This window comes from Chenopodium album, chromosome 22, assembly GCF_948465745.1.
Source record: "Chenopodium album chromosome 22, dcCheAlbu1.1, whole genome shotgun sequence".
Taxonomy (NCBI): domain Eukaryota; kingdom Viridiplantae; phylum Streptophyta; class Magnoliopsida; order Caryophyllales; family Amaranthaceae; genus Chenopodium; species Chenopodium album.
In genome coordinates, this window is record NC_137855.1 from 6,664,246 (window position 1) to 6,679,395 (window position 15,150).

The 15,150-nt window shown below is 35.6% G+C and overlaps 2 protein-coding genes across 3 annotated transcripts; both read left to right on the forward strand.

Moving 5' to 3' along the window:
- The first annotated feature begins 439 nt into the window (after window positions 1-439).
- On the forward strand, window positions 440-7,287 carry LOC145604995 (calmodulin-binding protein 60 B-like). 2 transcript variants are annotated; one of them, XM_081660996.1, is made up of 8 exons: window positions 440-744; window positions 2,780-2,867; window positions 3,317-3,366; window positions 3,969-4,465; window positions 5,154-5,314; window positions 5,407-5,610; window positions 5,701-5,872; window positions 6,483-7,287. In XM_081660996.1, the coding sequence occupies exons 2-8, from the start codon at window positions 2,796-2,798 to the stop codon at window positions 6,974-6,976; spliced, it is 1,650 nt and encodes a 549-aa protein (XP_081517122.1). In that variant the 5' UTR covers window positions 440-744; window positions 2,780-2,795; the 3' UTR covers window positions 6,977-7,287. The 2 variants fall into 2 exon arrangements, with proteins under 2 accessions (XP_081517122.1, XP_081517121.1); XM_081660995.1 differs by lacking the exon at window positions 440-744 and adding an exon at window positions 1,574-2,611.
- A 2,697-nt stretch (window positions 7,288-9,984) lies between these two features.
- Window positions 9,985-14,245, forward strand: LOC145603821 (calmodulin-binding protein 60 B-like). Its single transcript, XM_081659806.1, has 7 exons — window positions 9,985-10,113; window positions 10,542-10,611; window positions 11,421-11,473; window positions 12,149-12,636; window positions 12,945-13,105; window positions 13,220-13,406; window positions 13,553-14,245. The coding sequence occupies exons 1-7, from the start codon at window positions 10,022-10,024 to the stop codon at window positions 13,972-13,974; spliced, it is 1,473 nt and encodes a 490-aa protein (XP_081515932.1). The 5' UTR covers window positions 9,985-10,021; the 3' UTR covers window positions 13,975-14,245.
- The last annotated feature ends 905 nt before the right edge of the window (window positions 14,246-15,150 follow it).

Consider the following 15,150-nt stretch of genomic DNA (forward strand, 5'->3'; position numbering starts at 1 on the left):
TACTTGATCAGGCTGAACCATAAGGGCTAGTCAGGTATAACATGATAATAACCCTACATGTGGTAGGCTCGGTATGACATGAGAGACAAGCAGATGGAGCATGGCCATCACGAGCATCATTTTCAAATTTAGCCAATAGCTCGAGGTGAACACAATGAGTTGACCGACCCATTCATTTTACAATAAAAAATATAAGGAGTATATTAAGGACGCTGGACACTCAAAGGCTTGGCACACAACTGACACAAATTGTTTTGTTTTTTTTTAAATGGTAAGATACAAGATGAGGAGTTGAATCCAAGTCAAACCTTGGAGGGACTAACCATCCCTCTACTCCTCACTCCTCGCACAACCGGCACAATACGAATACAACACGACTTTTTCTTAAGACAATTTGTTTGAACACGAGACACAATGACCCGGCCGTGCCTGGCTCCAGTAAAGAGGAACAGGCGGACTTGCGGAAGTGGAGAAAGGCAGAAAGCGATTCGAAATTTCAAATTCCTAGCACGCCCTCCCCCACCACCAAGTCCACCACCATCTTTAATCTCTGGAAGTCCATAAAAATCCTCCGAAAACCCCAGAAAATGTACCAAAATGTCATCTTCCCATCAATTTCCAGCAGACAATTAGAAAATTCTTTATACCCTTTATTGAATTCCTAAAAGGGTATTTTGTAGGAGAGAGAAATTGATTTTTTTTTTGGGTTGTGGTCGAGATTCAATTCTAATTCCACACTCAATGGTCAGAGCTTTTCCCATTTCTCTCTCATTTCGTTTTCTTCTTCGTTGCTTTTACTTGACTTGCTTGTGGAATTGGAATTTCTATTTCTTTGATTTTCTAAATTCTATGGAATTCCCTGTTTCTTCTTTATGTTATTGAATTTTATTTGTTTCTTGCGAATTTTGTGCTTACTTATCTCATCTCTTTCTTAAAACTTTGATGAAATGCCCATCACAATTTCTATTGTAGTTTCTACCTACCTTCCTCAAATATACAGAGTACAATACTTATTGAATAATTGATACGTGATTTTGTTATACAGAAGTATTATTTTTGTTATTGAAAGTTCGACTCATTTGTTACAAGAGGAATGACTCTAGGTTGAATGGTTGATACGTGATTTCGTTGTTACGGAGTAGTTTATTGGCGCTTATATCTAATTAGGGAGTGTATTATATAACAATTCATTGTATTACCATTTCAAAGCTGATGTATGTGAAATTAAAATATTTAGAATTGACATATTATAACAAATTAACTACAATTTAGAACGAATTTGGTGGTGCTGTCAAGATGTGTTAGCGTGACATTGTTACCAGGTACTATGCTGTATAACCTGTATTTAATACCATATGATATGCATAACCCTGAAAGACTGAAAAAAAGCACTAGTTACATTTCTTGACAAGTAGTTTTTTTTCTTTTTTTTCTTATTGAGATGTCTTTTTCTATGTTGTCTCGAGCGTTGACCATCATTTCACTTTTTGTTTTGGACAAAATAAATTTTTTGTTTGTATATTTAAAATATCAATATTTATGTGTATAATATTCATCAAATTTAAGTGGTCAATGCAATTATTAAAAATGGAGAAATATCTATATTTGTGAAGAATACAATTTGTATATGTATATGTACCATTACTATGATTGTTAGGCTTGATTATTTGGATGGGACATCTCTATATCAGAGTGTCCTCAATTAGTTAACTTGTGGTATTTATTCTTCCTCATCTATTTATTCATAATTGGTGCGAAAGAGTCAATAGGACACACGATTAACAAACGAGGGAGAGGGGGATTTGATCCTATGACTTATCCTACATAAGACCCTCACTCATTGCCACTAGGCCAAGACTTTGGTTTTCCCATCTATTTATAGATTATAAATATACAAAAACTTGATATATAATTAATTTGTATTTGTACACTCATGTCTTACTTGTATAGTTGTATTAGTGTATCTTATCTCATTTTGTCATGCTCTCTCACTTCCAAAGTGTTTGGTGACTAATTAGTTGATAACTTATATCAGTTGACCACTAGACCATGACTGATGAAATGTTCTTTTCAAGCCTCTACGCGTTTCTTTGGTTATGATCTCATGAAGCTAGTTGTTTTTAATATAATAATTGTTCATTAATATATTTTGGATACTCTCAAGTATCATATAACATGATTGACTAGATTATTTTCTACGTAAATTTGGCAAAATGTGCGGCTTACCCTGTTAAGATATTCAACTGTAACTATATTTTATACTAGTAAACGTTTTTTTTTATCGTAGTATCAAGCATGTGTATCTTTAGAAAAGACTTTACAAAGGCATAGCAGTTTTTGATAAATGATAATAATTTTGCTTGACTTTTAGTATACATGAAACTTTTGTTTTTATAATGAAGCTACTACGCGCTTTCATAGGGGTTGATTTGTTGCCTCGTACCCTATAAAACAATCAACTATTAGCAGTTTTTGGTTAGTACCCTGCTATTGATCTTTCTCTAGATAATCTGGTTGTAGTGATGGTACTCAAGAGACAATTTGGTGAGGATGCAAGTGATAATTCATCACTTAACAATAGCTCCCAAAGCCCGCCAACAAAAACTCGGAAGTGAGTGCATGGGTTTATTGTTTCCAAGTGTTCGTTGCTTTGTGTTTGTCTGTCAATATCTCTACTATGAATGATCAATGGCTGGTCTTGCATAGTAGTTTAAGGCTTGAAATGAGTTGTTGTAGTCAGTTTTTTTTAAGTATATCCGGTCTTACAATATTTTTGCAGAGTTGCTAACTATATAATGAAGGAAGTGTCACTGCAAGACATTGCAACACAAATATCAGCTATATTGGAACCTGCCCTTCGCAGAATGGTATGTTTTCATTTGATGCTTTTATCTTCCTGATCATGTTATGTTTTGTACATTTCGAGGGCTGCACCTCATGCCAATTTTGGCTGCAAATTTGCTTTTAGATTGTGTTGAGCTTTCTAAGTGTCTAGTAAGCTTTATAGCTATGCATTCTCTGTGTCACACCGCCTTATAGCCATGCATTCTCCCTGTCACTTTTAAAAGCTGCAGCCTGTTTGAACAACTTGACTCATGTATGGTATTGGTCAATTGGATATATCCATTTAAAGTCTATACTTCTTCAATGTGATTCGTCATTTTATTGTGGTCGTTTCATTAATCTTCCAAGGTTTTTTTTTTTTTTTAAAACCGTGTTGAGTATGCTGAATCCCTTGCTAGCAATAGTGATATTCATGTTTTAATATTAATTACTGTTATGAATTTTGAAAATTTATTACATGTACTGTGAACAGGTGAAGGAGGAGGTGGAGCCCCTGATATATTTCCTTCAGTCATCTCCAAGGTTAGCTCTGTGAGATACTTTGTTCTTTTGTTTATTTTCTAGCACCATGGATTGTGATCGGTTAATTGTAGCTGTTGCTTCTCATTCAATATAGCAGTTCTAAATTTTGATAGACACTTTCTAGTACAGTGGTTTTGTGGACAGATTAGTTGTAAATACTTCCTGCTTGTTTCTGGTAAAAGATATCATAATGTGACTACGACTTTCTTTGGAAAAAAAGGCTTTAGTTTTGAGCTTCGATCCTTAGGGTAGCTGGTCTTACTTTTGAACTGGATATTCTTTTTCAGGAGAACGAGGGCTAATATTGCAAAGGTTAAAGTTTTGTTCAAATTGTTTGTGTATTGATGTGTGATTCACTGTGTGTGTATGTGTGCATGGGTGTGATTTTGAATTTGGTAATAATAAAGAAAGATATTGGAGGAGATAACTGGAGTCTGGAGGAGTCATAATTTCCCTTAAAATAAAATAAAATTGTTACATTAGAGATTGTGAAAGGTGTACTAATTTGAGAGGTTTATGGACTTTCTCTAATACCCTTTAGTTTATAGATTATTTCTGTTTGTCCTGTTATTATTATTGAGTTTCTTGTTCTTTGGTTGCAGACATTCGCTTGGTATCCAGCAAGATTCATTTCCTTTAAGAAGCCTGCAATTGCTTTTTGTCAACAAATTGCCTTCTACTCTCTTTACAAATAGTAAGATTGAGGATGAGGAGCATGATCCTCTTCAAATAAAACTAGTTGATGCAAAGTCAAAGAGCCTGATCCAACATGGTCCGTTCTCCTCTATAAAGGTTGAGATTTTTGCCCTAAATGGTGATTTTGCTGCTGATGGGCGGGAAAATTGGAGTGAGAGTGAATTTAATGAAAACATTTTGCGTGAAAGAGAAGGTAAACGGCCATTATTGGTAGGAGAGACTTCCTTTTCACTTATTGGAGGTCTAGGAACCATTGGAAACATCACTTTTACTGATAATTCAAGCTGGGTGAGAAGTAGAAAGTTCAAATTAGGGGTTCGAGTAGTGTCAAGGGCTTCTCATGGTATTGGCATCAGGGAAGCAGTGAGTGAAGCTTTTATGGTATTGGATCATCGTGGGGAATGTAAGTGTCTCCTTTCTTTCCTTTTCACATCCACCCTATTTAGTGCCTATCTTTCCCTCAAGTATTTTTACCAAGCAACATAGCAGTCTGGTAGTTCAGAAAACCCTTTAAAGAATTGCAATCATAAAGTTTTGTGGTACATGCCTTTCAACATAGTTTATTTTGATACGACCAACTACAATAGATCTGTATCTGTATAATGATTTTATAGCTTAGCACCATAATAGTTGTCCATTTCCCAAGCAGGAAGCTTAACTTAGAAGAGATCAGACATCATATGTATGGCTTTTTTCTAAGCCCTTTCATTTTATTTATTCGGTTGACAGTTGCGTATAGGTTTGCTTCAATTTTCATTTTCTAGGCATTACTTGCATACTGTTTTGAATGTGTAGAGCCTCTAAACAAGCAATCCCCATCCCCCACAGTCCCTATAAAATGAAAAAAAAAAGGGTTAACTAATGGTTCTAGGGATTCATGATCATATAGATAAACTGCTATAGCCTATAGGATTTTATATACTGTCTGTCTAATAAACATGGAGAACAAAATACTTTTATGTCCACTTGGTTAATAACTGCACTGACTGAATAGGAACTACTAAATTATCTTTAAAATGTTTGCTTCAAATAGCTATGCTCATGATTCCATTGTAGTTTCCTAATTGTGTATTTATAATTTGACTTTGCAGCTTATCAGAAGCACAATACACCATCCTTGGATGATCCAGTTTGGCGTTTAAAAAAAATATCTAAACAGGGGGCATCACACAAGAAATTGGAGAAAAATGGAATCAAGACAGTAAAAGATTTCCTGATGCAATATCACATGAACTCATCTTTTCTACGAAATGTAAGAACATGGTTTTTGTATTTGGATGACCGTTGGAGAAAGTTGTGCTTCTATGCGGCCTAATATAATCATCTGTAATCTTTTGTTTCTAGGTCCTTGGGAAAGGGGTTGCTAATAGAACATGGGACATAATGGTGAAGCACGCTAATGAATGCCATCTAAACAACACATACTATAGTTACTTTAATGAAGCGGAGTCTGCTCAGCTCCTGTTCAACTGTGTCTACAAAGTCGTAGCTGTGAAGTTTGAAGGTCAAGATTACCAGCCTGTCGATACTCTTGATAATAGTCAAAAGGTGAGCAGAAAGTAGATCATAGGACTATGTAGGATATTTTTGCTACTATGAATTTTATTGGCTGACTTGGCTTGTGTAATGATTTGTCAGGTTCTGGTGGAGAAGCTAATGCAGTTTGCTTTCATAAATTTGAACCACCTGATTCCAGTTAACAATCCATCAGTTATTTCTACTTCAATGGAACCAACTGTTGAACAACATGTCTTTTTTCCTACTCCAAAGCTGGATTTACAGCATGATGCTCTTTCATTTATAGATCAAGGTAATATGTCAAGTTTGTTTTTGTTAGAAGTGGATGGGGGATTGGGAGTAGTTTGTAAAATTAGATATCTCTGTATATCTTTCTTGTGAGATAAGGATTGGTGCTTTAAGCTTCAGTGATATTGAAACTGGTTGAAATTCCAATTTAACAAGTGTTATGACTTTGGACAAGTTCCCGGGTTCATATGAAATTTTTTAGAACTTCCAATTGACTCCCCCCCCCCCCCCCCCCCCCCCCCCTTTTCTGGAATAATATGGAATAATATAGGATGCTATTCGTCCGTTGTTTACGCTGACAGCCTTCTTGTACTGCCATTGCTTAATATTGCAAATCTTGCAATATGCGTGCCTGCAGAAGTGTTTTTTTGGATGTGCTAGATCAGCAGTGGAAGTATTTATTGTGCAAGTTGACGGCTGAATTAGTTTAGGTCACTAGACTCACTACTACTCTAGGCTACTAATTGAGGAGCATGCTTTGTTATTGATCCTTTATTTATAATTTCTTATGTGGACTAGAGTACTCCTATTCTCGGATAGTCGGATGACTGCTCTTGCTCAATGTTCTTAAGCTCAATTTTTTTGCTTCTAATATTACTGCTATATTTGTACAGATCAACCGGATACGAAGTTGGATATTAATCTTTCAGATTCAGCATCATACCCCTGCACAATTGAAGATGGCTATACATTTGAAGTTGAATCAGCATCTCAGCCTAACCAACCGATACAGGGGTTTACTCCAGGAACTTTCCTAATGGGTGATTACACTGCTGAGCTCTCTGACAAAGCCTATAACTGGCACCAAAACAGTCCAGTGGCAACATTTGCGCAAAACTGTCAGTTTGGAGAGCTGTCTCATATTCAAACCTCGCCCTTCTATCCTCTTGCAACAAATTGGGGTCAGGGGGACAACGTTTTAGCAACTATATCTCCTGCTACTCATTTTGATATCCTCTCCCAGCTTCCTGATCTTGGTGGTGCTATCTCAGGCTCTGGAAAGTCTAGGGCAGGCTGGTGTAAGATTCGAGCTGCTGTTATGTGGAAGATTGTTAGACGAAATGCTGCTGCTAGAAGGAAAGCAAAATTTCCTTTCGGCTATCATTAATACAGATGCTGCCACACTGCTCATACTCCGAACTCTGAAATTGCTAGATATAGTTAGGGCTGCGGCTCCCATAGAAAAGGGTGGCGTTAAGTCGAAATACATTGTGACTGTATAATTAAAAAATGTATAGAAGGCAGAATTGCCATCTATTCCAATAGGTGGATTTTGTATGATGTGAATAAGCCTTCTAGTTGCTGCTTTTTGTGTGTGTCCTGTGGAAAAAATGTATAGGCATTGTCAGTGAGACAGTGAATCACTAGTTGTAAATGTGATGGTACTTTTAAGGATATAAAGTTACTTATTACTTCGTATGATTTGAGTTCAAATTTTTTTTTAATGGGCGTCCTTGTTGATTTGCTTGGTACCTTGGTTCATTCTTCGTTGTGTGCATCGCAGGATCTAATCAGGTTCCTCCAGCAAAGAGAACTGAGAAGATGTGAAGGGATATGATTCAGAGGCATCACTCTGCGAGGAATATCAGGTGGGGGAAAGATCTATTTGGTGAGAAGCACCACCATTCAGGTATTGTGTTGATTGTTGAAAACATATGGGGTTGTTTTGAGAGTTCCTTTTAGCAGGTAGTTTATCTTGAAATGATTAAAGCTTTGAAAGATGGATTTATATGTACCTGGACCCTGCGTACAGATATTGATTAGTCCTGTACAAAAGGGCGGGGCCCGATAAAAGCCCGACCCAACCTTAAAATGTGCGGGTAGACTCGATACAGACCCCCTCCACATAAATGGGGCGAACTCTTAAACGGGTCAAAAATCTATTGTGTATAAATGAGCTTAAACCCATCTAATTTTGAACCAGCCCAACCCTAACTCGCCCCATTGCACAGGCCTAGTCTTGATCTAGCATGAAAAGGGTCTCAAGTTGCTTTCCATATTAGTGATGAAGGGAAGAATAGTTGTGAGGGTAAATGCACATAGCAAGGCATTGTGGGTGGGAAGGGGGGATGCTAGCTAGCAAACTCGGGAAGGTTGGTAGCTAGCAACCCCAGTTTGCTAATCAAATCCCTAAGCACCTACTAATCTACTATAGTGAGGCTAATTAAACGGCGGATTGATTGGCTAATAAAGGGTACATAAATTAAATTAAAATAAAAATGTAAATACATGTATTCCACGTCCTAGTATATTACATGTATATTTCTTGTGACACGTGGATTTTGTCATTAATTAAGGAGTGGAGTGCTGTTTAATTTTAGACATAATTTACGATTATATTTGATTGTATCCGTACACTCGAAAATGAATATAAAATTCCAAAGAACAAGGATCCAATCAGTTACGTAGCCTGAGAATCTAACACTGCGTGAAATGGGGTTTTGTATGAGATCACTAGAAGACTGCTGTCTGGGCCGCCATACTTGGGCAGCAAGCACCCTTTTCGGGCAGAACAGGCAGGGAACACTGAAAGCTACTTACTGAGTCTGAGTCATTGGTGAGTTGGTGACTACTAAGCACTTTCATCAATCACTACTTATAAATAATCCACTGCTTAATACTTTATTAGCTTAACATACATGGACCCCTTAATCATAATAGCTAATATAATCGCTGAGAATTTGAGAAAGATTACATGTCATGGAAAAGGATAGGTTGATGATTATGTTGTAATTAATTTGGGATGACTTAAAAAGGAAAATGTGACAATTAATTTGAAAAGGAGAAAGTACTTTAAAAGCGAGTGATTGAGTGAAATTTAAAGCACACTTTTTTTTAAAAAAACCTTAATGCTAGTGAAATATTCAAATACAAAAATGTAAAGCCAATTAAGGGGTATATTAGAAGTAACTGCAGCTCATTAGATGTTCAAGTCAACGTATTCGATTTGTGATCAATCACTTTCTTCTTAGATATAGTCTCCTTGCAATATACATGTACTAAGCAAATTAATCAAAGAGGGGAAGGGGGCTTAATATCACCCAAAACGTCGATGGTAGGCCATAGGTTGACAAAGAAAAACTAGGGCTTACGACGAGCAATGAGAAAGACTAAGGTTTGCACGCAAGAGGTATTGATCATAAATTATATCTTTAATCAAACGATTACCAAAATTAGATCTAAATATGACATGGAAGAGTATTCTTAATTAAAGCAGGCTAATTTTGTTTGATTTTTTGAATATCAGTGATGTAATCTGCTGAGGTGGAGCAAATAATCCTACGTGCATACACTTCACCTCAAGTATGTAATAAGGAATCCTGAATCTTGCTTGTGTTCATTTGTTGACTGTACATCTTTAGTTTATTTATCATTTTTATAAGTAATTAAAGTACTAATTATTCCTTAATTTTAGCTTTGTGCTTTTGAAAGTAGATTGCTCATACAGAATATGCTTTTCTTTGCATGGAATCCTGGTCGGGGCTTTATTTGTATGCGTGTTTTTTTGTTTTTTCAATAATTCTATGTGATCAGTTGGACCCTTAATTTGTATTTTCTTGATTAAACATTAAGTTGGAAGTCTTGGAACTTTATTAGCATTGTTATAAACTTATTAAGCTGGTAGCAATTAAGTTGAGGGCTTGATAACTTTATAAGTCCCTAGTAAAAAAATCCTTATTGAGTACTTCATTAACACTTTAGACCTACCAAGCTAAGAGGATTAGGAATATAATCCTTGTTGCACCTGTTAGATTAAGTAGAACACATCATGAAAACTACTTAATTAATAAACTAAACAACTAATTACTATATATAATTAAGCAAGACCATACTTTTGAATTCTAAATTTCTTTCTTTAATTTTCAATTTTTGTTCCCTTTAGAAAGCAAGAATTCTAGTAGCTTTACTCATGGCCATCATAATCATATGTAAATATTAATAGTCTATTAACGTTTACTTGACTTTGCTACAATTTTGGCAATTACATGTAAGCTTCTACGCGGTTTCTTAATACTTTTACATTCTTAATTCATGTTTCCCTCTCTTTTTCATTCTATAAATATGTCATTTTTGAGCTGTTAATAAGTTACTCCAACCATTTGGTCAACACTCTTATTTAGAATTCGTGAATTTGAATAACTTATTGATTTGGATGGTGTTGAAGAGGGGTTTTTCAGGTGAAGTGGAGAATGATAATCCTCACTTTCAAACTACTCAACGAAATCAACGAGCTAAGTTCACCAAGTAAGTAATACTTGTAGTGTATGACTGTATGATTGATCGCCTTATTATCGAAGAGGTTAAAGTAAAGATATCAAACATTAAGGTTTTGAGAAAAGATATATTTTAGTCCTAACTACAAGAGTTTTTTTCGATTACAAGTTACATGGTTGATTTTTCTTTAGTAATGCTTATTTTTTATAGTCCTAATTCATGCATGCAGTGTGATGGGATTGTTAATTTGTTAGGTAATAATTACAATTGGAAAATTCTGGATATCAACATCCTACATACAAACATAAAATAGAAATCTGAAATATTTTTAATACTGAGTTTACTGTAAAACCTTAAAAACTACGGAGTATGTCGTATGTTATTATGTTTTTATTTTCATATATGTGAAAGACAAAATCTGTAGTAATAATTGACTTTGAATCATGTCAAATTGCTAGGTGTATTTGCAAAGATAAGTTATGGCTGCAAGCATATTCTGCCCAGTTGGAGAATTCAATCAGAAAAGTGGTACTGTATCATTTAACTTTTTTATTGGATCTTCTTTTATTAGTTATCTCAAATACTAAATCTTTTGATATTTATGCTTTTGATCTTTTCATATAAATAAATTTGCACTTTTTTGGAATCAGGATCATTATTTTTTTTTTCAATTCATTAATTAAAAAGAACCCCACTCTTTTTGTGTGTCCTTTTCAAAAATATGATTGTAATCTTTGGTTGAATTTTATAAAATGGCCTAATGTCAGGAAGCTATTCAAACAAGGATATTAATTCTGAGGTTAGCAGGTAGGATGGTCAAGTCAACTTAGTTGTGATGTTGAAGTGTTATCTGTTATGTATGAGTCTACGAGAAGGCAAATAAAAAGTCTTATGCCATATGTTAGGTAGCTACGCCCTGCACCGGGCCATGATCGGTATAGCGCATGGCTCGCTTTGGTCAGACCGTGTCACGGCCAACAATTTACACCAGGCCATGGTACAAGTGATGACCCACATGCTACACTTTGTTGGCCCATTGGGCACAAAACTATCCCATGCCAATTTATTATTATTTTTTTTTCCAAATTTGTCCTACTTATTTAATTGTGTGTGGATTTGTTTTAAAGTGTATTTTAGCAAATCAATAATTGAATATATTGACTGTCAAATTTGTGAATAAAACTCTGCGGGGGCAACCTGAGGAGGCTTGTCACTAGGCCAAAGAAATGTTTGAGAATATTTTGATTGACAGTGATCATGTATTCATGTTACTCATGTAGTTTGAAATAACTCTCAATTCATTTGGATAGTTGAATTTGTTATTATGACATGAACAGGTAAGGGAGGAAGTAGAACAGGCCATACAACACTCTTACCACTCCTTATCAAGGTCAGTTGGCTAGCTATTCATGTTTGTAATTTTAGGCCTTGTATTGCTGTGTAATATTGATCACCTTAATGCTTATCATTATTGATGATTGATAACTATAATTTTCGACTTTATTTGTCATTAAAGCATGTTGCTAGGTTTCAAATAAAAAAAAAAAAGGCATGTTTCTATAGATAGGGTTTAAGTTCTTTATAACTTTGGTGTTCTAGGCTTACCTATGTTTCGATGAGTATGAATACTAGTCTAAATACTTTGTTGCATGTTTATCATTAACTATATATGGCTTTACTTTACCATACCTCTTATAATCACCTTTTAATTAAGATCGGCATGTTTAACATGATAAAATCTGTCAGAAACTCAGAAATGTTAATTAGTCTTATGCTTGTAGCCTTGTAGGTTGGTTTATGTTCGAACTAATCTTCAGTAAGTTTTGAGGAGCTACTGTTATTTGTTTGGTAAAAAAAAGTTGGTCTTGTACGAGGAGATCAAGTGTTACTACGTATCTCTTATTTGAACTTATTTATCGTAAATCTTTTATATAGGTGAAAAGAACGAAGCCTAAGAGGCTAAGACTGGTTCATATGATACAGATGGTATTCTTTTTTTAATGCTTTGGCTATGTTTCTAATTTTTAGCTGCATTCTAAGTTCAAGCTTTTACTTTGTCACATAGGTTGATGCCAAGTCAGGTTAAGCCAAGTGAATCAAGAAAGTTTAAGCTGCAGTTTGAGGACAAGTTACCTGATAAACTTTTTACTGGGAACAAGGTAGAAGCTGAAGGACCTTCTTCTCCTATCAAAATTTACTTGCTTGATGCAGTTTCTGGGCATCGAGTAACTGATGGTCCTCTGTCATCAGTGAAAGTGAATATTGTTGTTCTTCATGGACATTTCAAGGCTGAGGAACTAGATAATTGGACAGAAGAAGAGTTTGACAACAATATTGTGTTTGAGAGGGATGGTAAAAGGCCACTGTTGATTGGACAGCATGTAATTTCATTGCAAAATGGGGTCGGCTGGATTGGTCATATATGCTTTACAGATAACTCGAGCTGGGAAAGAAGCAAGATGTTCAGGCTTGGGGCTAAAGTTGTAGCCAAAGGACACCAAGTGAGGGAAGGGGTAAGTAGTCCTTTTGAAGTGAAAGATCGGCGTGGAGAGAGTAAGTGTTTAGTCCTTATTCCTGTACTGCATTTCTGTTTTGCAGGCCATTCTTATCTCCATTAGTCTATTGCTCCCATTTAATTCTTTGACAACTGGAGAAAGCTTTACTGCTTTAGGCCTTATTTTCCTATTAGTTGATCGCTGATAATTGATTGCATTAGGTGTTATTCATTAGCTGACATGACTGGGGGATCGTATTAGCAGCTGGTTGTACAAAGGATGTTTGTTAAATTTGGCTGATAGTTAATAGCTATCAACTAGTATACCATTAAAACGTTTATTAACGGAGATTATTATGCTGTGCAGATTACCAGAAGCACAAGATTCCGGCTCCAGAAGATGAAGTCTGGCGCTTGTGCTGGATAGCAAAAGATGGGAAGATATGCAAAAGGTTGGCTGAACATCACATTTACAAAGTGAAGGATTTCGTGAAACAATATTACCTTGATGAGTCCTTACTCCGCCAAGTAAAGAAGTTTCTTGATACTTTAGGATGATTGTCATGTAATAGAATGCTAGTGTATGGCTTTAACTCTCTGAAGTGAATTTTTAACCAACTCTGTTTGATTTGTTAATTGCAGATTCTGAATGTAACGCCAAAAAAATGGGAGGCAATTATTCAACGTGCTACTTCATGCTTTTCAGGGAATATTAGTCAAAGTTTGAGTGACTCGACCCCAATTGATGTTCCTATTAGCAATACAATTTACCCACTTACAGTTCCTGGCTTGAACCTGCAGCAATTCTGTGCGCCTCCATCTTGCTATGGTATAATCCGAACTTAAGGAGGTGTTGATTTAATTCTTTGTTGACTGTCACTTTGTTGTACTGGAACAATATGTTTAGAAAACTCATAAGATTTAATTTGAATCAGTTTATTGATATTCTCCTTTAAAATGTTTCTGACTATACAGATCAACCAGAGAATCAAATGTCACGTTACCATACAGAGAGTTATAGCCATCATCTGGATCAATCCATGGCTCTAAACAATCCATTACTCATGGACTTCCTAGCTGGATCATATAGTGAGGATGGAAATCTTCCGTCTCTGGAAGACTGTATGCTACCACCCTTCCCTAATATGTTCGACTTTGAAACCTCAAGTTGGTGTCCTGTTTCTCAATCAATGGGGGAAGAAGGCAACAGAGATTATACTGGTTATAGTCATTACTCTGATATAGGAATGCCCTCCCTCGCCCCTAATGTAAATGTTAATGCTTCAGAGGTTGCAAAGCCGAAAGATGGATGGAGCAAGGTTCGAGCTATTATGAGGGTAATAGTTAAGCGTGATGAAGCTGCCAGGAAGGGAAAGTTTCCGTGTTTCAGTCAGTAGGCGGCTTACCCCTTGAATATTTGGAGGGGTAAGCCAGTAGGGCATTGTGGAGGAGGGAAACTTGCGAAGGATTTCTCCTTTGATGTTTGATATTTTCCTTAATGTAAAGTGCCAAATAATGGTTCTTTGTGTTGTAATTGGTTCTACCCTATGATTCCTGATGTAAGTAGTCTTGGTTTTGTGCTAGCTAGGCACATCATATATTTATATATAGTTAAGCCCTTTAATCTATACTGTATAATAGTCTGTAATGTGTTGGTATCCTAAACATCTGGATATTATATGGATCCCATAATTATACTGTTAATCTTATCTAAATATATGTTTAATGACTATATATATCTTGCAGTATACTCCAAAGATGATACAGTAAAATTTTAAGATTTACTTTAACCTTTTAGGTTATTCTTGGGGGTGAGCGAGTTCATCATTTTGAAAATGGCATAATTTGACATAAAAAGGTAAAACTACTAACACCATTAGCGTATCTACCCTTAGCGGTTTTAGCCTTTCTATTTCTAATTATGTCATTTTGGTCCTTTGATAAACAATACATTGTTCATAGGCTTATAAACTTGTATTTTCCTCATTTTTTGGGGGGTTATGGTTAGGATAAAAACAAGCATTTAGACAGAAAAATAGGAATCAACTGAATTAAAAACAATAACCACTCCACCGCCCCCCTTCTTTTTTGTCTGAATTAATTACTAAGTGGACCTACCTTATTGCCTACAAGACAGAATTAATCTCCAAAGTTCCTTCGATTTGATACTCTTAAATTCTTAATTGGAGTCTTGGCAAAAAGCATCATCATACGGAGTAGTACCTTTTGAACTCTTTTTAGTTTAACTAATAAGTCTTCCAGCACATTAATCTAACACTAGTGACTAGTTTGTTTCGTTCCTCAATGTTCTTCGTTTGATTATTCCAAGCAAGAATAATACTCATGAACCGAGGAAATACCAAATGATTATGTACTTCATTTGTACGATGGTTAGGAATCATGTCGCTTCATGTTCTCTCCGCAAATACGTACAAATCATACACTTGAACTGAGGCTAGAGGCTAGACCGCTAGAGATACCAATTCAGGTCACATGTAGGATTTGGATTGGGATTAATTTAAATGAGTCGCTATAAACTATATTCACGAGACCAATCAATTTTAGACATGTCA